Source organism: Delphinus delphis, chromosome 11 (genome assembly GCF_949987515.2).
Source record: "Delphinus delphis chromosome 11, mDelDel1.2, whole genome shotgun sequence".
NCBI classification, from domain to species: Eukaryota; Metazoa; Chordata; class Mammalia; order Artiodactyla; family Delphinidae; genus Delphinus; species Delphinus delphis.
This window is the reverse complement of record NC_082693.1, coordinates 27,455,420-27,481,381: the sequence shown is the minus strand read 5'-3', so window position 1 is coordinate 27,481,381 and position 25,962 is coordinate 27,455,420. Positions and strand designations below refer to the sequence as shown.

Below are 25,962 nucleotides of genomic sequence, written 5' to 3'. Positions count from 1 at the left end.
TTAGCGTCTGCCTGCATTTGGGGGAAAATTTTTTTTCTCTCTATATTCCCAGAATGACAGAGAAACAGTAGGAAATATTTGAGCACCTTCCATCCACTCCAAGACAAAAGCATACATGCAACTATCATCTTCACATTTTGGCTCCACTGTGGTAATCCACAGGATAAATGTAGGCCTGAAGGATTAAGTGCAAACTGAATGTGTATAACTAGGATATTTTTAATGTACAAGGAAATATTGACTAATCAACCATTAACTTGTGAGGTGCTGATGAAGGACTGTGCCAGAAATGGTAGTAAAGTATGTGATTCTTTATATCAAGAAGGTAAATCTGGCCTCACTCCAATTCATTCCTCACCTAGGTAGTAAACTTTCTAAAATCTCAGCACATCATTTCCTGATTTAAATTACTTCGGTCTCTTGCTGTTCTCTATAGGAGTGAAATTCTTATTCAGCATGGCATTCCAAGTTCTCCATGCCTGCATCTTCTCAAACTGGGTCCTATCACCACTACTCCCACACCCAACCAAACACCAGCGATTTATCTTGCTCGATTCCTATCCCTACCCCCTACTGCCCTCACTCGCCTCTCCCTTCTTTTGGCTGGGTTAACTCTTAAACGCCACTCAAAACTCAGTTCAGTTGTGCCCCTGTATAGGCAGCCGTCCCTCATCCATCCTGATCCAAGTTAAAGATTTGATCACTGTGATGCGCACAAGATGTTTCAGTAGGGGAAAAACATGAAAAAATGCAGGGGTTTTCTGAAAATACATTTGGCAGATTTGGTGAATTTAAAGAAGGGACAGCGGTTATGTATCAGTTGGGAGAGAAGAGGTTAGTACTGTCAAGTGAGGGGCAGTGGAAATATCATGTCTTGAGTCATTACAAAAACCTATAGCAAGTTTTTAAAGCAAAACGTTCTTTAAATTCATCTTTTTTGACTATTAGTTGTATCACTGTGAGTATAATGTGCTATTTGTCATTGTGGTTCTAAAGTTTTACAAGTGATCATTATGAGGTATCTCAGAAAATGAATTGGCAAGAATGCCAAAGTAAGGTGATAAATTATAGGAATTCATATAGATTTAGAAACCTCCAGGGTGTACCAACTTAGTGCTTTACTAGTGTGCTAAGTTACCAGTTTATAATCACAAATTTTATGATCACATATTCTGGCTACTCAAACAAAATACATGATATAGACACCTGCAGTATAAAAGGGCCTTTTTTTTTTTAAGGGCCTTTTAAATATGTGTTTTGTGGTTATCTAGAGCAGTAATTTGAGGATTACCCCCAAAATGTCATAAACTGATATCATAAACTGCATAAGAGGCTCCTGAAAAATAAGGACTTCTGGTGGCTAGTTAGTATATTATTAGTGGGTGATAGCCATTGACTTAGTGACACAGTGGCACATGGAGTGTGTGGACCTTTTGCTAGGATTGTTGGTCTGTCCCTGGCATATTCAACTTTCTTTGAAGCCAGCTCTGCTCACCACTGTACTACCAACACCGACTCCTGGCATATTCCACTTTATTCCACTCATAGCCAGTACTTTCCAACTGTACACTCAGTACACTGAGTTGTTCCTCATGGTTGATTATGTGAGCTTTCTTAACTGGTAAGTTACAGCACTGCACATTTTTTGTTAATTTTTCAATAATGCAAAACATTATTAGGCTTTGGTCTGCTTTAAAACAATTTTTCACTATAGTTTTTTAAGCCAACAAATTCCGCTCCTCTTCCAGCCTGAGCAAGTGCTTACCTGAGTTGCACACAAGGTTGTAGAATTGCGGTTTGTGTGAATATCTGATCATTTTTCTTAGAAAGTAAAAACAGAAGAAGATAAAAGAAATATATTTTTTTTAATGTTAAGTCCAGGAAAATGAATTCTATGTTATATGCCCACACAGGCAAAGGAGTCCTGTTGTATGGTTCTTGATGGGTCCTTACATATTTTGTGTTTTCTTTTAAGTACCTACTTTTGTTAGTAAATTATTTTAAGGATCCATTTAAATATGAATTGCTATACAAATTCCTTCTGATAAGTTTCAAGAGGTCACGTAGTTAAATCTTTTTAAGGTATATGGAGAAAGAGAGCTGTTGCTACCCAGAGGTTGCTGTGAAAAGACCAAATACCAGAAAGTGATAGCTTTCAGAGCTTTCAGACTTCCAGAATCTAATCTCTTTCCATCAAAAAGACCATTGTGAATCCACACAGTGAAGGCAACTGCTTGTGATTGTGAGCACAATAAATTGTAGCATTTAAATCAGTACTGGTAGTGAACACATACTGATTTCTATGCATACCTGTTTTCACGGGAATTTCTTATACCTCCATCTCTACACATTCTCCTTTTAAAGCCCAGTGTGAACCAAATCAGTTTTTCACCTACGCTCAGAGAGTGCTAGATGCTTGAAAGAAAAGATGCTTCTCTGAATGTGAATGCTACTCTCTTCTCTCTAATATAAGCAGGTTATTTAAAGGTCTTGTTTGTTTGTTTAGCAACTCTCTATCATCTGCTTACCATAAGGGAAGCTGTATTTTTAAACGTGCCCAGATACCGGTAATGGAGTCACAATAGAGGCTTGTCAATTTGATTTCATAACTATATTAAATTTAACCAATTGGGTAATAAAGCTGGTCACAAAAGCTACAAAGAACTGATTATGGAAATTAATTTTCTATTTTTAACCCTAACAATATTTCATTATTTTGGACAACACTTGCATAGATGACCAGAAATCAAGATATTTTCCCACGAACAGCTGCTTAGGGATCACATCATTCAGATTAACATTCAGAATTGGAAAGAGAGAAAATTACATTTCCCGTGAGGTCTGCACCTCTGCAGTCTTCTGAGCAATTTGGAATCCTTCCATCGAAACCAACCCCCCTCGTTCTCACCCTTCCACCCTGCCCCCACAATTGCTTTGACCTGAATTGCTTGTTATTTGAGGAGGATGGAGTTCTGTAAGTGCGTCCTGCATTTCCCTTAAAGTGGGCTCCATAGATGTCCACAGTGTTCTTAGAAGAAAAGGTGTGGATAATGTTGCCTGAGTCAGTATTATTAATAATTTGAAATAGTCCCTAAAAATCATTGCCTTCTTTAGGAGACAGCAAAAGCACATTATGCAGCGTGTAAGTGAAATGAATGACTAGTTAAAACCACAAAATGATCATCCTCAGTGTCTGGGTCAATCAAAAATAACCAGAAAAAGCCAAATTCAGTACCCGAATCAAAACTTTTAGATACAACACTGTGTAAATTAAAGCATGCAAACTAGTTTATCCCTCTTTCTACAACAGATTAATTCATGAAAATGTGTGGAAAACAGATTTTGTGACCCAAATTCTTTTTTAAAACCGTATCTCATTTTTGCATGTTGCTTTACAATTTTAAAAGTATTTGAATGTATGCTTTCTCAGGTAAACCTCTCTCTCAGCAACTCTGTTAGTAGGTGGAATTATGGGAAATAAATCTAGGCGATTTGTCCAGACACACGGAAAGGAGTAGAGTTGGAGGCTCCAGACCAAGTCCACAGATTTCTTCAGCTTAGGGAAGATACCCACATACTTCTGTGATGTAAGCAAGCCCTTTGAAATATAGTCATGCTCTAATTTTCCATGTTAGAAAATATGGATTTTTATGTTGGATTTATTTAAAGCAGTATGTGCCTGTGTATATAATATGTTTTTGTTGCTTTCTTACTTCTGTTTTTGGAGAAGGGCATGGCTGAGTTATTTTATATGTTTAACTGTCATATTATTATTTGTTTTATTCTCCAATTGAACAGAAAATAATGACTTGCCTTAAAGAGGTTAGTTTCCATTCTGATTAATATTTATTTTTTAATTCTACCCAGTTTAAAATTTCTTTAAAATCTTAGAACACAGCTGCTAATTCATTAATCCACTATACTGATCTCAAACTCAACGACTGCCTAGGCAAATTAATCTGCGTTATTTGTCGTTTAAGATTGGCGTTTTAACTAGAGAAACCATCTATTGAGCCATCCTGCAGGTTGACTATCAGGAGTCACAACTTTCCTTGAACAGGAAGAGTGTCTGTGGTTTAAAGATCTAATCTGGTTTTATTCCCTGTTACCAACTACCTTGTAGTTATTTTGGGAACCAGTAAATGGGTCTCAATTCTTTCATCTGAAAACTGAAGGAGAAGCTTCCTTTTAAGGATTTATGTCAGCAAATAAAGAACTTTTACAGAGTATTTGGAGTTGCCCAGGTAAAGGTTCTAGAGGAAAGAGAATAACTGTTTTTGGTTCTCATTAAAAAAAAAACTCTGATAATAATAATCTCTCCAGGGTTTTGATAAATGGCAATTTCAGAAGAGCCACAGTGCAGTCAAATAGTAGAGATCAGTGGAAAGGATGAGCCCAGAGTTCAAACCCGATATTAAATCTCTTCACAATTTGAAGCAAGTAATTTGTTTCCCTCTTTTTTAAGGGACATGCCAATAGCTAACTCTGCATCACAAAGTATTGAAAAATAAAATAATTTGAGCTCCTTAAAGAAAAGTAGTATTGAAATGTAAGGAGTTGCTTTAAAATGCCTTAGCAGCCTCAGCAACAACGTGAGTTAAAGAATGTAAACTAAACATTTAGCCTCCCTTCCCACACCAGCAGGACCCTTGCAGCCCTGCCTCCCTGATAGCCTGGGGTGGGGGTGGGGGTGAGAGAAGGAACAGTGGGGCCCTAGTTGGGGACTACCGACAGCCTGGGCAGCCTCAGCAGGAGCCTCAGGCAGGCATTGAGAGCTACTACTTAAGCCTCTCACAGCTTTTGCTCTGGGGTCGGACGGAAGATTCCTTTCCCTTATTCAATGTCCAGGTTCCAGGCATCCTCTGTCATTGAAGTTAAAAATTAAGGAGCTGCCTGACCTTTTGCTAACCCTTGAGAAGAAATCAGGCCCCTGGAAACAGGAGAAGACTGGCTTGACTCAACTCTCTTGGTCTTTAGGGTGACAGTTACAAGCCTGCACCTGCCTCCGCCAGGAGCCCTTGAGGCCTGAAACTTGTTTACCAGCCAGATTATTTGGCTCCAGGAAGTAACACACATATACAAACATAATTTGAGATGGATTCATACTTTTTAGCTCTCTGGCAACAACACTCTTCATTCCGCCTCTACCTCAAAATAACTTGTGAAAGTATTGTCAGTTAGACTCTATAACAATTTATTGGAAAAGTATGTTGCTATGTTCCAATTGTACTGGAAAGGGTCTACCTGTGTTGTTTTATTCCCAACATCTTTCACAAGTCTCTCAATCCTGCAAGAGTTGAGTATTTTATTTTTTCCTCTGATTTCTAAAAGAATGCTACGTGACAGAGTAATTTTGGTTAAAGTTAGGGAACTAGAAATTACCTAGGTTTTAGAGATCTTTTATTATTTTGATTAGGCTTTTTTTTTTGTAGGGCAGTGGGAGATCGCAAAAGAACAAACAAAAAGCTGGGAGCTTTTTAAGCTCAAAGAGGAGCATTTTAAGACTTGCCTCAGTTGAGAGTCCCTGCAGGCCCCACAGAGCTGAGCAGGAAGGGCTGCCTCCTGTGCAGTGTCTGCAGGAAAGGGCTGACTTGTTATACCCCAAACTAAGAACTAGCCTGCAATTTGTTTGTGGTGTACAAGTTGATTCTCTCTCCTGCCTAACTCTCATGTTGCTAAATGCCTCAGGCCCCAGTTTGGCATTTTTCAAACTGATCCATGTTTTCTTTGACCACACCACCCATTATATTTATTGCCTTCACCTACATCCTCTCAGGAAGCTTCAGAGTTTCTGCCTTGGGTATTCCTCTGACTTACCGAACTGTTAACTGTAATTAACATTTTTAGATTTTTGTGAAAATCTCCTCTCTCCTTTCTTCCCTTTTCTCAAAAAAAATTTTTTTAAATAAATATTTTTAATTTTAATTCAACTTTTAGTTTGAAAAGCTTGTGGAGAATGTTGTCATAACCTGCAATCATTTGCCATATCCAAGGGTCCTGTTAATAACCTAGCACTTACAAAAACACTAATGTAAATCTAATACTTGTCATTGACCTTAATTTTTTTTAATAAATTTATTCATTTATTTTTGGCTGCGTTGGGTCTTTGTTTCTGCGCATGGGCTTTCTCTAGTTGCGGCAAGTGGTGTCTACTCTTAATTGCGGTGCGTGGGCTTCTCATTGCAGTGGCTTCTTTTGTTGCAGAGCATGGGCTCTAGGAGCAAGGGCTTCAGTAGTTGTGGCACGTGGGCTCAGTAGTTGTGGCTCGCAGTCTCAGTAGTTGTGGCACACAGGCTTAGTTGCTCCGTGACATGTGGGATCTTCCCGAACCAGGGCTCGAACCCGTGTCCCCTGCGTTGGCAGGTGAATTCTTAACCACTGTACCACCAGGGAAGTCCTGACCTTAACTACTTAAATTTAAAATATATTATTGTTATATAATATTTACTGGTTGGCCCACTTATTTTAATATATGCTTGATTACAGGAAATCTTCACCGAACTAGCAGTGTTCCTGAGTATGTCTACAATCTACACTTGGTTGAAAATGATTTTGCTGGGGGCCGTTCACCTGTTACTAAAACGTATGACATGCTAAAGGTAGGATACCAAAGAATATAACCCTAGTTACCAGGTTACCAAGAAAACATTTTTAAACTTCTGTAGGTTATTTTTTAATGTTTACTGTTCTCAAGTATTACCATTTCCTAAATGAATTATGAGAAGTGGACACCATGGAAAACTGGAAACTTTAAACTATTAAATCCTGGTGCAAATAACTAGACAACCAAGTCTTATTTAAAGACAGATTTTACCCAGAAAGGAGCTGACTTCTCCGTGTGATTCAGAGAAACCAACACCTTGTGTAATAGTCCTAGAATAGTTAATCTTCAGCAAAGATGAAAACTGATTCATGCCTCATTTAAACTTTATTTCTCTCTTGCGCAGACAGGTACAGCTGCCACTTATGAAGGTCACTGGGGGAGAGGAACTTCGCAGTACAGCTCTCAGAAGTCAGTGGAAGAAAGGCTCTTGAGGCAGCCTCTGAGGAGACTTGAGATTTCCCCGGACAGCAGCCCTGAGCGGGCTCAGTACACACACAGCGAGCACCAGTACAGCCAGAGAAGCCAGGCCGGGCACACCTCGCGGCAGCAAGAGAGCAGGAGGTCCACGCTTCTCGCGCCACCTCGCTACGCCCGCTCAGAAATTGTGGGTTTCAGCCACTCCGGGGCGGTGGGCAGACAGCGCCACTACGACTCGTACAGGCGCTACCAGTACCGGTCTGTGAATGACGCCGTCTTTGACGGCGCCCAGGTCCACCCGGTGGTGCTCACGTACCCCAGGCCTGGGACCAGCCACAGCCTGGGCAACCTCCTGGAGAAGGAGAACTACGTGACTGCGGGGCCCGCCGCGGGGCAGGCCAGGCCGGCGTCGGTGCAGCCGGGCACGCAGGGCCGGGCGGCGCGGTCGTCCTGGCATCAGAGCTCCTTCCACAGCACCCGCACGCTGAGGGAGGCCGAGTTAGGCGGGAGGAGGACCCACATGACTGTGGGCCAAGTGGCAGCAGGAGGAAGTGGAAACGTGCTCGCGGAGAGAAGCACTTTCACCGACGCGCAGGCTGGGTGAGTCCCCTTCTCAATCTGCAGCACAGTCCGTGCCAGCACATTCTGTTCCCACAGCTCTTACCGTGTGAGCTGGTGCTCCTGGGGCTGCAGAGAAAGGCTTCCAGAGATAAGTGATTAAAACAATGACTTCTCAGGCAGCTGCCTAATTGACAGATTAGCCTGTTTGCCTCAGGGACAGGGGCCAAGCTACCTGCTTGTATGGCAGCTCGGTGGGGGAAATGTGACTTTTAATCCATCTGTTCCAAATTAGATGCTGGCTAAAGGGATGGCTGAGGGATGGCTGCCCCTTGGCTATATGAAAGTATGCTTTGAATGAGAGCTAACTCCAGAGTAGACCAAGCAATGGATAATTGCATGCATCAATTATTCTCAATCATTCCTTGAAGTAAAGGAAGGAAAAAGGCAAAAGTGTTTATTCCTGGTGCTAAGAGTGAACCTCAAATGCTGTTTTGATAACACTACCACAAAAAGATGGAGCTAAGCAAAGGCAGCTAATTTCTAGATGTCTCTTCCTTCCTTTGATACCTGATAATTTTACTTTTTGATTCTGGTATCAGTGATTGGAGGGATTTTGTTTTGCAATACTGAATAATTAAAATAATTGAAGTTTCAGAGTCATTCCTTTGCCTCTCCTATTTACTTTATACCTTGACTAATCTAGTTTTTGGAACTTTAACCTTTATTCAAGTTTAATGGTGGAACACAAATTTCTTAAACTGAGGAACTCACTAAGAGAAAGGTTAAGAAATGGATGGATGATTACATCAGTAACTCCCAAAATAATGATGTGGTATCATTATGGTAAAACATTAAATACATGACTTTTTAAAATTTCTAATGGAAGTTGTTACCTTTAATCATCCCTTTAAGTGAAATTGTGCAGTATACTCATTGATTAGGTAGGCACTGGTGAGAAAAGATGTTAGGGCTAATCTAATCTTGAAGCAAGAAATATTTTTTATAAAGCAAAATTGAGCATGAGACTTCCAACATTTCTTGTAGAAAGCAGATCTTTGTCAATATGGACACATAAAGAAGAAAAATACATGAGGTAATTATGGAGGAAAAAGCTGGTCAAGTCTTTTAAATGGATAATTCAAGATGTATTAAATGCCTACTGTATTCTAGGATTTGAGTCAAGCAGTTTTTTTTTTTTTTTTTCAAGCACAGTTTTAACAAAATGATTCTAACAATAACAAAACTATTGTGCCACGCTCTCCAGCAACCGGCATTCTTCTCTTCTTGCATCTCTGTGTCCCCACACTGCTTCCACCACCTTGTCACTTCCCAGTCTGTCATCAACCCACTGCAGTATGGCTTTAGTCCCCACCATTTCACTGAAATAGGCTCCCCACAGATCTACCAATGATTGCCTTAATGCTACATCTGAAGCAGTCCTTATATTACTCAGTCTGTGGGCAGCATTTGACACCACTATCTGTGAAATTCTCCCTTCCCTGGGTTGTCGGGGCACCAGCTTCTCCTGTTTTTCTCTAGCCATGTCTTAGTCTTCTCTGAGAAGACTTTTCTGCATGCCCAAGGAAGTCATCTTCATCAACCCTTCTCTTCTGGTCTTGGTGCTCTTCTAAAGAGGCCCTGTGTACTGCACTTGTATCCTGTGATTCTCAGTGTTTTATTTTCAGCTCTGTCCTCCATCCTGAACTCTAGATCTGTATGTATTTCTAACAAAGTCATGGACTCAGTATGTTCAAAACTAAATGTATCAGCTCTTCCCTACCCTCTACTTCTATCTTCTCATACTAAAGTCCTAAATTTACGTCCTATCTTTACAAACCTGGGAGTCATTCTTATCTTTTCCCTCCATAGTCACATATCACCAAGCCATATTTTATTCTCCTTAATGGGTCTTAAATTTTTACCCTTCTTTCTGTGTCTATTGCATAGGTCTCTCTGCCTCTGGTCTTGCTCTCTCAACCATTCTCTAGGACCATTAGAATGGTCTTCCCAAATATATGATTCCTCTCTCCAATTTATAACCTTCCCATAATTCCACCAAATTTTTGTGCTTTTTACCATGGCACACAAGGCCCATGTTTTCAGCTATGCTTATTACTCTAGTCTCATCTCTTTCTACTATCCTCCACCTGTCATCATCACCTTCCCCAAACACATCCCCAGTCAAACCACCTCGAACCTCTTTTACTTCCCTTAATGGAAAATATTTATTTACATATTTTCTTTCTCTCTTTCTGCCTTCCCTACTTCTTTCCTTCCTTTCTTTCCTCCTTCCCTCCTTCCTTCTTTTCTTTGTTTATCTATCTATCTGTCTCCTCCCAGTAGCTTTGGCTGGCTACTCATGATTCTGGATCTCAGTTACCACCCTTTCCCTGACCACTCCCCTCACAATCTAGTTTAGGAGCCCCAGATAGCTGTATTGTGTGGGTGTGTCTACCAGAATAGTATATTGTGGTTGTTAGTTTTCTTATCTGTTCCCCTTCTAAATTCGAGTTATTGTTTTAATAGGGTGGATTTTATTACAATAATTGATCATATTTCAAAGACTAGAAGGAATACTTGGGGTCAAGAAATTTAAAATAAAGGGAAAGAATTCTATTCTTGATGATTCCCAAAGTTGCCATCCTAGAGACCAGAAATCATAGAAATGAACACTTCTTGAAATTTTTGCTATGTATGGAAAGGAAAGGGCGTCAGGGATATTTCCTATAATGATCAAGGTGGCATCCATATCTGATTCTCTTCCTCCTTTGGTGTGCCCCATGGCTCATTTCAGTTCCCCGGGCTGCCCCCTGAGAGCTCTGCCCTTGAGAACACACACTCTGCTCTCCTTTGCCTTGCAGTGTCTCACATTTCAACCTCTATCCAGTCCCTATATTTGGAAGCTGCTTTTTTATGTCTAGTGAAAATCCCACATGTAAGGAAGTGTTCTTTCATATTTGTGGAACGTTCCTATAGAGTAGTTAGGTAAAACTATAAAGCTACATAATGACACAGGTATTAAACAATGGATCTTTGTTTCTAAAAGAAGAATGGCTGGTCAGTTTCTAATGCAGCTGAAAATCAAAACATTGGAGTAAAGAGAGATATTGAACAACTGTTCTAAATCAGACTAATGAAAAAGGTTTAAGAAATCACCAAGTAAAACACTGTAGATCAGTTTTACTGAAAATATGATTTCTGTACCTATGGAGGACTGGTGGTTCAGCAAATGAATATTAGGTTGCTCCAGTGTACCCAACACTGCAGTAAGCACCATAGAGGATCCGTAAAAAAGAAAATAAGACACATCAAGTGCTAGATTGTACTAGTGTCTATAGGAATTCAGAGAACAAAAGAGTGATGTATTAGTAGAGGGAGAGAAAGGTGAGAGACTTTATCTCTGGTAGGATCACCAGTCAACTTTGTGACATAGAGCAGCACAGAGCAGAAAAGATGTCATAAAAACTTCCCTTCACATCCTCTTAATTAACAACCTCTCTAGTTCTTTGATTCCTCAAGTCTCTTTTAGTTATATCTTTCTTTCCATTTCCATTTTTAACAGCCCAGTTCACAACTTTATTGCTTCAGCTAAGACTCTTGTAGTGCCCTCAAAACTGTGTCTAGAGACACATATCCACTCCAAAGTCATCTTTCCAAAGCAGTGCTTTCATCACACCTAAAATCTTTGTGAGGTAGGGTGGTTTGCATTTCCTAAGCATCTGACAACACGAGGGAGCTCTTCATTCATCATCTGGTGTTTGCTTGGCCTTCAGAGCTATTCTAATATCTGGGAACCAACCTAGGGCAGGGCTGTATTATTATTGGCAGGAATGCAGTTGCTGAGGGATTGCACACCTAAAAAAAAGGACCGTTTTTAATTTTTTCGTATAATATCTCATATTCTGACCCATGATATTTTACACTGCTTCCTCTTTACATTTTTGTAAAACATATATTGATATCATATTAACATATTAACTAAAGTTGTTGAAAAGACTCACTTCTGGAGAATCTGCTCAGTGGATAATGGGGCCGAGGAACAACTGCTCATCCTGATGCTTCCCTCCCCAACCCCATCTCTCAAGCCACAATTCTACAGGCTTCAAGAAATGTTTTGTGAGTGAGCAGAAAGGGGGGAAAGAAGGATGAAAGGGAAGCAGGGAAGGAAGTAGGGAGGAAGAGAGATTGAGGTGAAACCAGGCAGGACCCTGCAAGGCCTTGCCTGGGTGCAAAATTCCCTCCATATCCCACGTTTCTTGTTTGAAGAAAGGCTTTTGTCTCCTAGGCCCTTTCTGAGTTCCAAAGAGCTGGCTCAAGTAGTTAATGATTAGAACATTGGAGTCACAGGACTCCTAGTTCATCCTGAAGGGATATAGATAACAATCTAACACATATCTCTGAGTTCTGCAGAAACTAGGACCACCACTCATTGTGGATAGTGACTATGTGCTGACCACCAACACCTAGACCCCATACTGGTTGGAACCAGAAGGTTGATTGTTGAGATTCCTGGAACATCATCCTGTTACCTCACCACCATCAGAAGAATGTCCACAATCTGATCAGGCACCCTGCAACCCTCACTCCTAATTTTGCCTTTAAAAACCCTTCCCTGGGGCTTCCCTGGTGGCGCAGTGGTGAAGAGTCCACCTGCCAGTGCAGGGGACACGGGTTCGAGCCCTGGTCCGGGAGGATCCCTCTTGCTGTGGAGCGGCTGAGCCCGTGCACCACAACTACTGAGCCTGCGCTCTAGAGCCCGCGAGCTACAACACTGAGCCCGTGAGCCACAACTAATGAGCCTGTATTCCACAGCTACTGAAGCCCATGCCTAGAGCCCATGTTCCGCAACAAGAGAAGCCACCGCAGTGAGAAGCCCACACACAATGAAGAGTATACCCCCCACCCCGCTCACTGCAACTAGAGAAAGCCCGCGCAGCAACAAAAACCCTAAAAATAAATAAATAAATTTATTTAAAAAAAAAAAAAAACCCTTCCCTGACAGCCATCTGGTCTTTTGAGCATGAGCTGCCCATTCTCCTTGCTTGGGTGCCCTGAAGTAAATGCTGTACTTTCCTTCACCACAACTCTGTGTCATTAGATTGACTGCTGTGTGTTGCACTAGCAGACTCCAATTTTGTTGGGAAACAGGGGAGGAGTGCTATGGGAGAATAGAGGAGGAAAAGAATAGCTCTATCTGGGAGTAGGGCTACAGGAAAGATTTCACAGAAGTGATGATATTTGAATTGAGTCTTGAAAAATTAAGAATTAGGTAGAAGGGGGGCTTCCCTGGTGGCGCAGTGGTTGAGAGTCCTCCTGCCGATGCAAGGGACACAGGTTCGTGCCCCGGTCCGGGAAGATCCCACATGCTGTGGAGCGGCTGGGCCCGTGAGCCATGGCTGCTGAGACTGTGCGTCCAGAGCCTGTGCTCTGCAACACGGGAGATGCCACTACAGTGAGAGGCCTGCGTACCGCAAAAAAAAAAAAAAAAAAAAAAAAAAAAAAGAGTTAGGTAGAAGGGTGGGCTTTCTAGAAAAATCAGAGAGAGTGGCTTGTGAAGAGGCATGCAGTGTTTAGAGAAGGATTAAAAGTCTGGTGTGATTGGAGGATGGGTTAGTCCATCAGGGGAGGAAGAGGAGATGGGGTGGAGGATGGCAGGAGATGGAGTCAGACTGAGGTCAGAACATATGCCATGTTATAGAGTTGGACTTTACAGACAATAACAAAACAGGAAATTGATGCCCTGACAGCTGTGGCAGCCCTTCTTGTTGAGGAAGTCTTCATTATGTTTTGGAATTGTTTTTAATGATAAAATAAAGTAGCATTAGGTTGGCTGGTAGTGAATGCAGAAGTTCTTTGTGAATCATGTTCAGGAATGGAATTAATTGTTGGTGTTAGAGACTTGGGAATTCAAACTTTCCTGAGTCATTTATGACTTACGAAGTACATTAATGGCTGAATCTTGAAAAAAAGAAGTGTTAAACAGGAGGTTATTCTTAGGTTATGAATGATCTTTCATTAGTTTAAACACCTGTAGTGGTGGATGGTAAAAGACTTAAAACTAATTTCACTTTTGATTTCCCTGTAAAGGAATTGGAGTCCATGCATATGAAATATTTCCATCTCTTTTTTTTAATAGATCTTTATTGGAGTATAATTGCTTCACAGTACTGTGTTAGTTCCTGTTGTACACCAAAGTGAATCAGTGAATATGCATATACCTGTCCCCATATCCCCTCCCTCTCGAGCCTCCCACCCGTCCTCCTTATCCCACCCCTCTAGTTCATCGCAAAGCACTGAGCTGATCTCCCTGTGCTATGCCGCTGCTTCCCACTAGCTAACTATTGGAAAACAGGATGGAGGTTCCATCTCTTTTTAAAAGGGTGTTTATATTAAATAAAAGTGATTCAAATTCTAGTTTTAGTGAAAATAGCCTACATTTTTACCAATTAACTTGATTGCTAAGTCCCAACAGTTAAAAATATGAGATCATTATATAATTCTCAGTATAGATGCCAGAAGTGCTTCATTTTTAATACCCTTATACTCATGAGGTAACACTTCTGTGTTTGAACATGTGTTTCAGAAGCAGTGGAAATTAGTTTTTAGTCATGAGGCCCATTACTCTTATCCTCACCCGTGCCACACCCACACACACAGCCATTCACAACATACACATGCTCACCTCTGTACACAGGCGCATGTATTGGTGGGTTAGCCAGCTGTAAGAGAGAATTTCCTCACAGTTCTTGCTAGCAGGTACTGGAAAATTCCCTCCCATAATGTCTTAGGAGTCTCCATTACCTGAAATGAATCAGGTGTAACCTTCTTTGAAGCCAAAAAAAAGTCCTAGGTTACCTTTAAAGCATGTCTTTAGCCACAGTCCTAACGTGTTGCCATCCTGAGTATGGTTTCTCTGAGGCGATACTTAAGGAAGTGCAGATGTGCAAAAGAAAAAAGGAAGTGCACATCTACCTTGGTAATAGGCTACCTAACCTAGTCACCCTCTAGGCAGAAGTAAAAGGGGAGGAAAAAAATGCCACTTCTGTGAGGCATTTGGGAGCTATTGTTTTACACATAGCAATTTTATTTGTTCTCTATAAATTATCCTGTCAGTATCAAACTGAGTCAGATTTCATAACACTACACACCTGCAATTAGTAGAGGGCAAAGTATGCTACTAGATAGATGTAAACTGAATGTCATTACAATGGCAAAGCAAATTGGTAACAGAATGTTTATAAAATTGTCTTTAAAAAGGGCTTTTTATTGTTGCATGTAATCATTACCTTTCCTGATGGATTCTGTCACACTAGCATGACTTATTTTAACCAAACAAACTCAGTTTTCCTGGCTTGTACTGTTTACATACTACTATATTCATCAAATAAGAGCACTTTTAGAATGCTTCTTTTAAAACTGATTTTCAGGTGAAATAACAGATTTTGAGCAGCTGGTGAGAAAAATCTAATGATTTTTGAGGGAAGGTGTTTAACTTACAGGTGTGACATTACCAGGGTAGGAATAATTTTTAATTTCTGTGACCAAATTTCTTTTAAATTTCATGTAAGATACATGTTTATCTTAAACAGAGTTAAGTTTCTTCTCAATTCAGTGGTATCTTTAGAGGCTAGTCTGACCAGAGTTGGAGTGTTTCTGCTGCTAGCTTCCTATACCTTCTGACCTCAGAGGCTGATTATTCCTCTGGCTGAAGAGGAGGCAAGGCTCAGACGTTCTAGGTGCTTCACGATATTAGCCAAGTCATCTCTGGAGGATCAAGTTGACAGGAGAGGGCAGGTTTGGAATTTTGCTGAATCTGTGACTGTTTGTCTAGGAATGCAGACACGGAGATGACTCTGGAGCGAGCAGTGAGTATGCTTGAGGCAGACCACATGCCGCCGTCCAGGATTTCTGCTGCAGCTACTTTCATACAGCATGAGTGCTTCCAGAAATCTGAAGCGCGGAAAAGGGTGAGCATATCATATTAAGTCTGATGTAAAACTAGCACACTTTCACATCTATTACAGTGATACTGCAAACTGAAACCAATTTTAATTTATTTTAATTTTTGAAAATCTTCATTGAGTTATGTCAATCGTAGCTCAATTTTTAAAATTAAATAAATAATCTTTATTGAGACCTTTTAATTTAAAAGGAAATATACACTGATTGCCAAAAAAAATTTTCCTACAATCCAGAAACTTAGAATGTAAATCACTACACATACCTCTGCCGTCTTTGTCTGACCTTTTAGAACCATCCCCAGAGATAATTGTTTGTATCAGTCTGTATAGTTTCAGATTTTTCTGAGAGAGAAAGGGAGTGAGAGAGAGAAAATGAGTGTACATTTTAGGCTATTATTTTCTATGTTTAAAAAAATATATTAAATGTAAGCAATGTGGTCCAATTTTTGTTTTCCTTAAACAATTTCTTTAACATATTACAACAATGGATAGCTTTGTACATGTATCTTCTGGCATTTCCACCAGTGTTGCTATAGGACAGATCCTCCAAAATGGAATCAATGTTCGTTTTCAAAAGTGGTACATTTGTGGGGGAAAAAAATCATAGTTCAAAAAGGTATACAGTGAAAAATAAGTTTCTCTCCTACTCCAAACGCCAGTCTACCCCCCATTTCCCTCTTTCTCTCTCAGCCTCCCATTCTCATTCCTCCTCCCTCCCTCCTTCTCTCTTTGTCTCTCTCATCAATTTGGGGGTATCTTTCCAGAGATAGGTTATGCATGTAGAAACAATTATTGGATGGGTTGGTTGAATATCCTTTTTTGTTTAAAATAAAATCACAAATGGTAACAGGTTATTTACAGTACTCAGTACTTTATGTTTTTATCTAACACTATATCTTGGAAATCTTCAGTATTTATTAGCCCTACTTCATTCTTTAAAACTGCCACATAGATTTCTCTTGTATAAGTGCACCAATTTTGTTTGTTCAGTTTTTTAACAGACTTGCTAAGGTTCAAAATGACAAAGTTTTGACATATGTTTTGATACTGTGAAACCATCATCACAATCAATATAATGAGCATATCTATTACCTCCAAAGTTTCCTTGTGCCCCTTGGTAATCAATACATCCCACCCCTACACAACCCACTTCCAGTCCCAGGCAACCAGTGATCTGCTTTCTGTTACTATAGATAAGTTGAATTTTCTAGATTTGTATATAAATGGAATCATATTAGTAAATATGCATTTTTTGTCTGGATTCTTTTTTTTTTTTTTTTTTTTTTTTTACGGTACGCGGGCCTCTCACCATTGTGGCCTCTCCCGTTGCGGAGCACAGGCTCCGGACGCGCAGGCTCAGCGGCCATGGCTGACGGGCCCAGCCGCTCTGCGGCATGTGGGATCTCCCCAGACCGGGGCACGAACCCGTGTCCCCTGCATCGGCAGGCGGACTCTCAACCACTGCGCCACCAGGGAAGCCCTGTCTGGATTCTTTTACTCAGCTTAACTTAAATCTTTTAAGATCCATCCATGTTGTATGTATCAAAAGATGTGTGTGTGTGTATGGCTGAGTAGTATTTTGTTGTATGGATACACCATAATGTGTTTATCTATTTACCTGTTGATGGACATTTGAGTTTTGGCTATTACAAATAAAGCTGCTATGAACACATGTATACAAACAAATGTTTTAATTTCTCTGGGGTAAATTCCTTGAAGTGGAATGCCTGGATGATATGGTAGTTGTATGACTTTTTAAGGAGTTGCCAAACTGTTTTACAAAGTAGCTGTACCAATTTATATTCCCACTAGCAATGTATGAGAGTTCCAGTTCCTCGATATCCTAACACTTGACATGGTCAGTATTTATTAGAGCCTATAGGTTTGTAGTAGTATTTCACTGTGGTTTTAATTTGCATTTTCCTAATGACCTGTGATGTTGAACATCTTTTCATTTGCTTATTTATCATCTATATACCTTCTTTGGTGAAATGTGTTTCCAGATCTTTTGCCCATTTTTTTATTTGGGTCTTTTGTTTTCTTATTGAATTCTGATATTTCTTTATAGATTCTGCATATAAATCTTTTTTCATATATATGATTTGGAAATATTTTCTCTCAGTTGTGTTTTGTTTTTTCATTCTCTTAACAGTTTTTGATTTTGATGGAGTCTAATTTATCAGTTTTTCCTTATGGGTCATACTTTTCATGGCGTATCCAAGAAATCTTTCTGTACTCCAAGTTCACAAAAATACTCTTCTATATTTTCTTCTAGAAGTTTTTTAAGTATAATATTTTATAGTTGATCAACAGTCCTTTTGGGGTTAATTTTTGTATATATTGCAAGATGTGGACCAAAATTCCTTTTGTTAAAATATATGTATATGCAATTGTTTAGGCAGGATTTGTTAAAAAGACTAGCCTTTTGGTACTGAGTTATTTTTGCACTTTTGTTGTAAAGGAATTGATCATATGCATATATGTGAGTTTATTTCTGGACTATGTATTCTATTCCATTGATGTCTGTCTATCTTTTTTTTTTTTTGCGGTACGCAGGCCTCTCACTGCTGTGGCCTCTCTCATTGTGGAGCACAGGCTCCGGACGCACAGGCTCAGTGGCCACAGCTCACAGGCCCAGCCGCTCTGCGGCATGTGGGATCTTCCTGGACCGGGGCACGAACCCGTGTCCCCTGCATCGGCAGGCGAACTCTCAACCACTGTGCCACCAGGGAAGCCCTATCTTTATACGAATACCATATTGTCTTGATTACCATAGTTTTATATTAAGTCCTGAAATTAGGTAATGTTAGCCCTCTGACTTTGTTCTTTTTCAAGTTATTTTGGCTATTCTAGGTGTTTTGCTTTCCATTTGAATTTTAGAAATGAGCTTGTCAATTTCTATATTTTAAAAAACTGCTGGGATTTTGTTTTGAGGTTGCATTGAATCTGTAGATCAATATGTGGAGAATTGACATCTAAACAAGTCTTCTGACCTCTGAACATGGTATACTGCACTACTTACTTAGGTCTTCCTTAATTTCTCTCAACAGTGTTTTGTAGTTTTTACTCTAGAGATCTTTCATTCTTTTGTCAGATCTTTCCCTAAAGATATCATATTTCTAGATGCTTTTATAAATGGTCAAGTTTTTTTTTCAATTTCAATTTTTTATAGTTCAATGATAGTAGATAGAAATGCAGTTGATTTTTTATATGTTGGTTTGTACCTGTGTTATTACCTAATTCACTTATTAGCTCTTGTAGCATATTTGTAGATTCATCACATTTCTACATAGAAGGTCATGCCAACTGCAAATAAAGACAGTTTTGTTTCTTCCTTTCTAATCTGGATGACTTATACGTCTTTTTTTTCTTTTTAATTTAGTACTGGCTAGAACCTCCAGTACAATGTTAAAAAGAAGTGAGAGTGGACATGTCCTGTTCCTGATTGTAGGAGAAAGCATTCAGTTGTGCTTACACTATTAAGTCTGATGCTACCTGTAAGGTTTTTTTGTTGTTGTTGTTTTTTGAGGAATTTAATCTGGGGTATTTTTGTGGTTTTTCTTTTTTCTTTTCTTGCTTTTTTTTTTTTTTTTGGAAGAAAGGGAAAAGGCTTATACTTTAGTATTTTTAACAACAGTTTTTTCCAGCTTTTTGTTTTGTTTTTTTAATTGAGATATAATTGACATATAACATTATATTAGTTTCAGGTATACAATATAACGGTATGATATATGTATATATTGTGCAGTGATCACCACAATAAATCTGGTTACCATTTATCACCACACATAGTTACAAAATTTTTTGTCTTGTCCTGAGAAGTTTTAAGATCTACTGTCTTAGCAACTTTCAAATATACAATACAGTATTATTAATTATAGTCATCATGCTGTACATTACATCCCCAGCACGTTTGCACCTTTTGACCCCCTTCACCCATTGCACCCTGCCCCAAACCCCCTCCCCACCTCTGGCAACCACCAAACTGTACTCTGTACCTATGATTTTCGGGGTTTTTTGTTTTATTTGTTTCTTAGATTCCAGATGTGAGTGAGGTCATAGGGTGTTTGTCTATCTCTGTCTGACTTATTTCACTTAGCATAATGCCTTTAAGGTCCATACATGTTGTTGCAGTGGCAGTAATTCCTTCCTTTTTATGGCTGAATAATATTCCATATATATATATTTACACACCACAACTTCTTTATCTATTCATCCACTGATGGACACTTAGGTTGTTTCCATGTCTTAGCTATTATAAATAATGTTGCAGTCGAGTTTCCCTGGTGGCGCAGTGGTTAAGAATCCGCCTGCCAATGCAGGGCACGTGGGTTCGAGCCCTGGTCCAGGAAGATCCCACATGCCGCAGAACGACTAAGCCCATGTGCCACAACTGCTGAAGCCTGTGCACCTAGAGCCCGTGCTCTGCGATGAGAAACCACCGCAATGACAAGCCCGCACACCGCAATGAAAAGTAGCTCCCGCTCCCGCAACTAGAGAAAGCCTGTGCACAGCAACAAAGACTCAACACAGCCAAAAATAAATAAATTTATTTAAAAAATAATAATAATGCTGCAGTGAACACGGGGGTTCATATATGTTTTTGAGTTAGTGTTTTTGTTTCCTTCAGATAAATACCTATAAGTAGAATTGTTGCATTATATGGTTATTCTATTTTTCATTTTTTGAGGAACCTCCTACCATTTTCCACAGTGGCTGCTCCAATTTACATTCCCACCAACAGTACACAAGGGTTTCTTGTCGTTTTGGTAATAGCAATTCTAACAGGTGTGAGGTAATACCTCATTGTGGTTTTGATTTTCATTTCCTTGTGATTAATGATGCTGATTAGTGACACATCTTTTCATGTGTTTATTGGCCATCTGTCTGTTTTCTTTGGAAAAATGTCTATTCATGTCCTCTTCCCATTTTTTAATCAGGTTGTTTGTTTTGATGTTGAGTTGTATGAGTTCTTTGTATACTTTATATACATAAAGTATATAAAGTATATATACTTTATATATATCCCTTATCAGGCATATGATTTGCAAATATTTTCTCCCATTGTATAAGTTGCCTTTTGTTGATCTATTCTTCTGCTGTGCCAGAAGCTTTTTAGTTTGATATAGTCCCACTTGTTTAATTTTGCTTTTGTTGCCTTTCTTTGGATGTCAAATCCAAAAAATCATCACCAAGACCAACATCAAGGAGCTTACAGCCTATGTTTCCTTCCAGGAGTTTTATGGTTTCAGGTCTTACGTTCAAGTCTTTAATCCATTTCAGTTGATTTTTGTGTATGGTGTAAGATAGTGGTACAGTTACATTCTTTTGCATGTGGCTGTGCAGCCTCCCCAAAACCTTTTATTGTGTATTCTTGCCTTCTTTGTTGTAAATTGATCATAATGTGTGGGTTTATTTCTGGGCTCTCTAATCTGTTCCACTGATCTATATGTCTGTTTTTATTCTAAAATCATACTGGTTTGATTGTTATAGCTTTTTAATATAGTTTGAAATCAAGGAAGCATGATGCCTCCAGCTTTGTTCTTTTTTCTCAAGATTCCTTTATCTATCAGGGTCTTTTGTGGTTCTATATAAATGTTAGGATTGCTTGTTCTACTTCCATGAAAAATACCATTGGAATCTTGATGGGGATTTCATGGAATCTGGAGATTGCTTTGGGTAGTATAGATGTTTTTAATGATATTAATTCTTCCAGTCTATGAGCATGGAATGTATTTCCATTTACTTGCGTCTTCTTCAGTTTCTTTCATCAGTGTCTTATAATTTTCAGTGTACAGGTCTTTCACCTCATTGGTTAAATTTATTCCTAGGATTTTATTCTTTTTGCTGCAGTTGTAAATGGGATTGTTTTCTTAATTTCTCTTTCTGATAGTTTGTTATTAACTATACAGAAATGCAACCGATTTTTGTATATTAGTTTTGTATCTTACAACTTTACTGAATTTGTTGATTAGTTCTAACAGTTTTCTGTGACATCTTTAGGGTTTCCTGTACATAATATCATGTCATCTGCAAATAGTGATGATTTTACTTCTTCCTTTCTGATTTGATGCCTTTTATTTCTTTTTCTTGCCTAGTTGCTCTGGCTAGGACTTTCAATACTATGTTGAACAGAAGTGGTGAGAGTGGGCATCCTTGTTGCTTCTGATCTTTGAGGAAAAGCTTTCAGCTTTTCACCATTGAGTATGATGTTAGCTGTTGGTGTAGGTTTTTCATAAATCACCGAATCAAGTTAAATAACTTCCCTTCTGTCCCTAATTTAATAGATTTTTCCCCCCTCAGGAATGACTGTTGAATTTTATTAAATGCTTTTTATACATTTATTGAAATCCTTCTCTGGTTTTTATTTTAATTTTGCTAATACGATATATTACTTTGATTTTTAAATGTTACCCATTCCTATGATGAAACCCACCTGATCATGATATACTGTCACTTTTTATATTTTTGAATTAGATTTGCTAAAATTTTGTCAAGAAATTACAAAGCTAATTTACAAATGATATTGACCTGTGATTTTCTTTTCTTGTAATGTCTTTGTCCAGTTTTAGATTGAGGGTAATACTAGCCTAATAGAATAAATTGGAAAGTTTCCTCTTCTCTTCAATTTTCTGAAAGATTTTGATTGGACTTGGTATTATTTCTTCCTTAAATGTTTGGTGAAATTCACCAGTGAAGCTATTTTGACCTTAAGTCTTCTTTGTGAGAAGGTTATTAACTATAAATTTAATTTCTTTAACTGATATGGGGCTATTTGGACTATTTATTTCTTCCTATTGAGTTTTGGTAGTTTATGTCATTCAAAGACCAAAGTCTTTGTTCATTTTATCTAAGTTGTTCCAGTGCTCTTCATTTCTTTTTGTAGGTGTCATCTGATGTCATTTCCCTTTGCCTGAAGAATTTTTTAAAACATTTATTATAATGCAAATCGCCGATTAACTATTTCAGCTTCGAATATCTGAAAAAGAATTTCATCTTTGCTTTTGAAAGTTATTTTCACTAGTAACAGAACCCTAGGTTGATGGTGTTTTAATTCTAGTACTTGAAAGTTGTTGCGCCATTGTCTTGTCACCTGCATTGTTTCAGACAAGAAATGTCCTGTCCTCCTTATTTTTGTACTGTACATGATGTGTCTCTCCCTGCCTACCCAAGCTGCTTTTAAGATTTTATCTTAATCATTGGTGTTGAGCAGTTTGGTCACAATGTACCTTTGTGCAGTTTTCCGTAGGCTTCTTAAGTTGATTAGACTTCTCAAATTGTTGATTTCTGATTTTCATCAAATTTTGGAATTTTGTTTGGGAAATTTTCTTCTGTCCCACCTTTGGGAACTACAGTTACATATATATTAGGCTGCTTGAGGTTGTCCCACAGCTTCATGCATACTTTATTTTTCTTTTTTAGTTGGTTTCTTTTTTCTGTATGTTTCTTTTTGGATAAATTCATTTTCTATGCTTTAAATATACTAAAATTTTCTTCTGCAATGTTTAATATGCCATTAATCTCATTCAGTATATTTTTTACTTCATAAATTATAGTTTTCCTCTCTAGAAGTTAAATTTGAGTCTTTTTTATATCTTCTGTGTCCCTACCTAACATGTTTCATCTTTCCTGAAGATTTCTGAGCGTAGGGAAGACTGTTAAAATAGCTGCTTGAATGACCTTGTCTGTTAATTCTAACATCTGTGTCCATTCTTGGTGGGTTTCATTTTTTAAAAATTTATTTTATTGGGGCTTCCCTGGTGGCGCAGTGGTTGAGAGTCCACCTGCCGATGCAGGGGACATGGGTTCATGCCCCGGTCTGGGAGGATTCCACATGCCACGGAGCGGCTAGGCCTGTGAGCCATGGCCGCTGAGCCTGCACGTCCGGAGCCTGTGCTCCGCAGTGGGAGAGGCCACAACAGTGAGAGGCCCGCATACCGCAAAAAAAAAAAATTTATTTTATTGAAGTATAGTTGATTTACAATGTTGTGTTAATTTCTGCTGTCCAGCAAAGTGATTCAGGTATACATATATGTATTCTTTTTCATATTCCTTTCTATTATGGTTTATTACAGAATACTGAATATAGTTCCCTGTGTTGTACAGTAGGATCTTATTGTTTATCCATTCTATATATAATAGTTTGCATCTGCTAATCCCAAACTCCCAATCCTTTCCTCCCCTACCTCCCCCTCCCACTTGGCAACCACAAGTCTGTTCTCTATGTCGGTGAGTCCATTTCTGTTTCATAAGTAAGTTCATTTGTGTCATATTTTAGGTTCCACATATAAGTGATATCATATGGTATTTATCTTTCTCTTTCTGACTTACTCACTTAGTATGATCATCTCTGGGTCCATCCATGTTGCTGCAAATGGCATTGTTTCATTCTTTTTTATGCCTGAGTAGTATTCCATTATATCTATCACATCATCTTTATCCATTCATCTGTCAGTTGTTTCCATGTCTTGGCTATTGTGAATAGTGCTGCTATGAACATAGGGGTACATGTATCTTTTCAAATTATAGTTCTGTCCAGATATATGCCCAGGAGTGGGATTGCTGAATCATATGGCAACTCTATTTTCAGTTACTTGAGGAACTTCCATACTGTTTTCCATAGTGGCTGCACCAATTTACATTCTGAGTGGGTTTCATTTGATTGCTTTTACTTCTCATTATGGATAATATTTTTCTTCTTTGCATGCCTGGAAATTTTTTATCGAATGCCAGGTATTATGAATTTTATCTTGTTGGATGCTGGACATTTTTATATTTGTAGCTATTCTTGAGTTTTCTTCACAAACTCAAGGATACAATTAAATTACTTGAAAACAGTTTGACTCTTTCAAATCTTGCTTTTAAGATTTGTTGGTGGGACCAGAGCAGCATTTATTCTAGAACTAATTAGTCCCCACTTCTTAAGGCAAGACACTTCTGAGAACTCTACCCAATGTACTATGAATTATGAGGCTTTCTGGCTGGCTAGTGAGAACAGGCCCTGTTCACGGGCCTGTGTGAGCATGAGGAGCAGTAACTTTTTTAGGCAGTTACTTCCCTGGCCTCAGGCAACTTCCTCACAAAGATGAACTGATTAATACTCTACTGAATACTAAATGCAGGGAGGAGTAACAGTAAGAAAAGAGCTGCACAGAAAGAGAACTCCTGAGATCTGCAGAGGGTCCCCAAACACTAGCCTCTTTGTTCTTCTTGGATTCTTCACTCTTTCTCCTCAGCTCTGCTTGTTGAATTCCACTTAGGTTTTCCCAAATCGCACCACAGCCTGGGAACTCTCTCTAGACTGTGATCTGAGGCAGCAGTAGGGCTGTCCTTGCTTGTTCTCCATCTCTTAGGGATCACTCTCCATCATTGCCTCATGTCCAGTTATTGAAACTATTGTATGTTTTGTCTGGTTTTTAAAATTGTTCAAATGGTAGGTAAATCCAGTCCTCATTACTAGTGAGTCACTTTTAATTTTGATAAATAGCCTCCTATAAATCTTCCCCCAAATTATACAAATTTACACTCCCACCAGCATGGTGTCAAAGTGCCTATTTACATGCACCATTACTACCACAAGATATTATTCTTTTTTGTTCATTTTTGTTAATCTGATAAGGAGAAAGAAAGGTATCTCTTTATAGAAGAAATTCGCTATTTCTGGAACTCAAGACGAATAACTGATCAGGTAATCAGAGTTACAGAGAAATTCTTTTAAAAAATTATACACACACACACACACACACACACACACTTACAGAGTTTGTCATTGTCTTTCGTACATAAACTATGCCGATTATGTTTCATTTGCCATTTTTAGGTTTTTTGGAGTGAGATGAGAACTTAGTGGCCCTTATTCATCTGAGTTCATATCCTTCTAGATTCTTATATTTTTACCTAGTCTTTCAGGTTAATTTCTTCCACAACCAATTACAGAGCTTTTTAAAGCTCTTCACCTTTATCTAGTCTTTCTAAAGCATTCAAATTAGTTTTCAGAGACACAGAGCTTTTTCAGAGTAGGTAAGTAAATTACATAATTACAATAACAAGTATAACTGACATAAATGCATTGGGTAAGAAACCTAAGTTATTCTTGGTAAACTAGAAGAAATAAGAATGCAAAGACCAACATATACTAACCTACAGCTTTGATAGTACTCAAAATCCGTGGATGTCACAGAGGGAAAAGAGAATGTGATTAATCCTGCAGATCAGTTAGTAAGTCAGACAAATGAGCTTCCACTAATTTTTTTTCACTTGCATTTCATTAATTATTCATGAAGATGAGCATTTTTTGATATTTTTTTGACTTTGTATTTATTCAGTCAGTTGTCATTTTTTAATTCATCGACTATTTTTTCTAAGACGTGTTTCTGTTTCTTTTTTTTTAAATATTTATTTATTTATTTATTTATTCAT

At 38.7% G+C, this 25,962-nt stretch overlaps 1 protein-coding gene across 1 annotated transcript in view; it reads left to right on the top strand.

Moving 5' to 3' along the window:
* PKP2 (plakophilin 2) overlaps positions 1 to 25,962 on the top strand; it is an 84,600-nt gene that overhangs the window by 5,825 nt on the left and 52,813 nt on the right. The window contains exons 2-4 of the mRNA XM_060024573.1: positions 6,487 to 6,599; positions 6,948 to 7,621; positions 15,414 to 15,549. Of these exons, the coding sequence (XP_059880556.1) occupies positions 6,487 to 6,599; positions 6,948 to 7,621; positions 15,414 to 15,549 (923 nt within the window). The remainder of the gene's footprint in view (positions 1 to 6,486; positions 6,600 to 6,947; positions 7,622 to 15,413; positions 15,550 to 25,962) is intronic.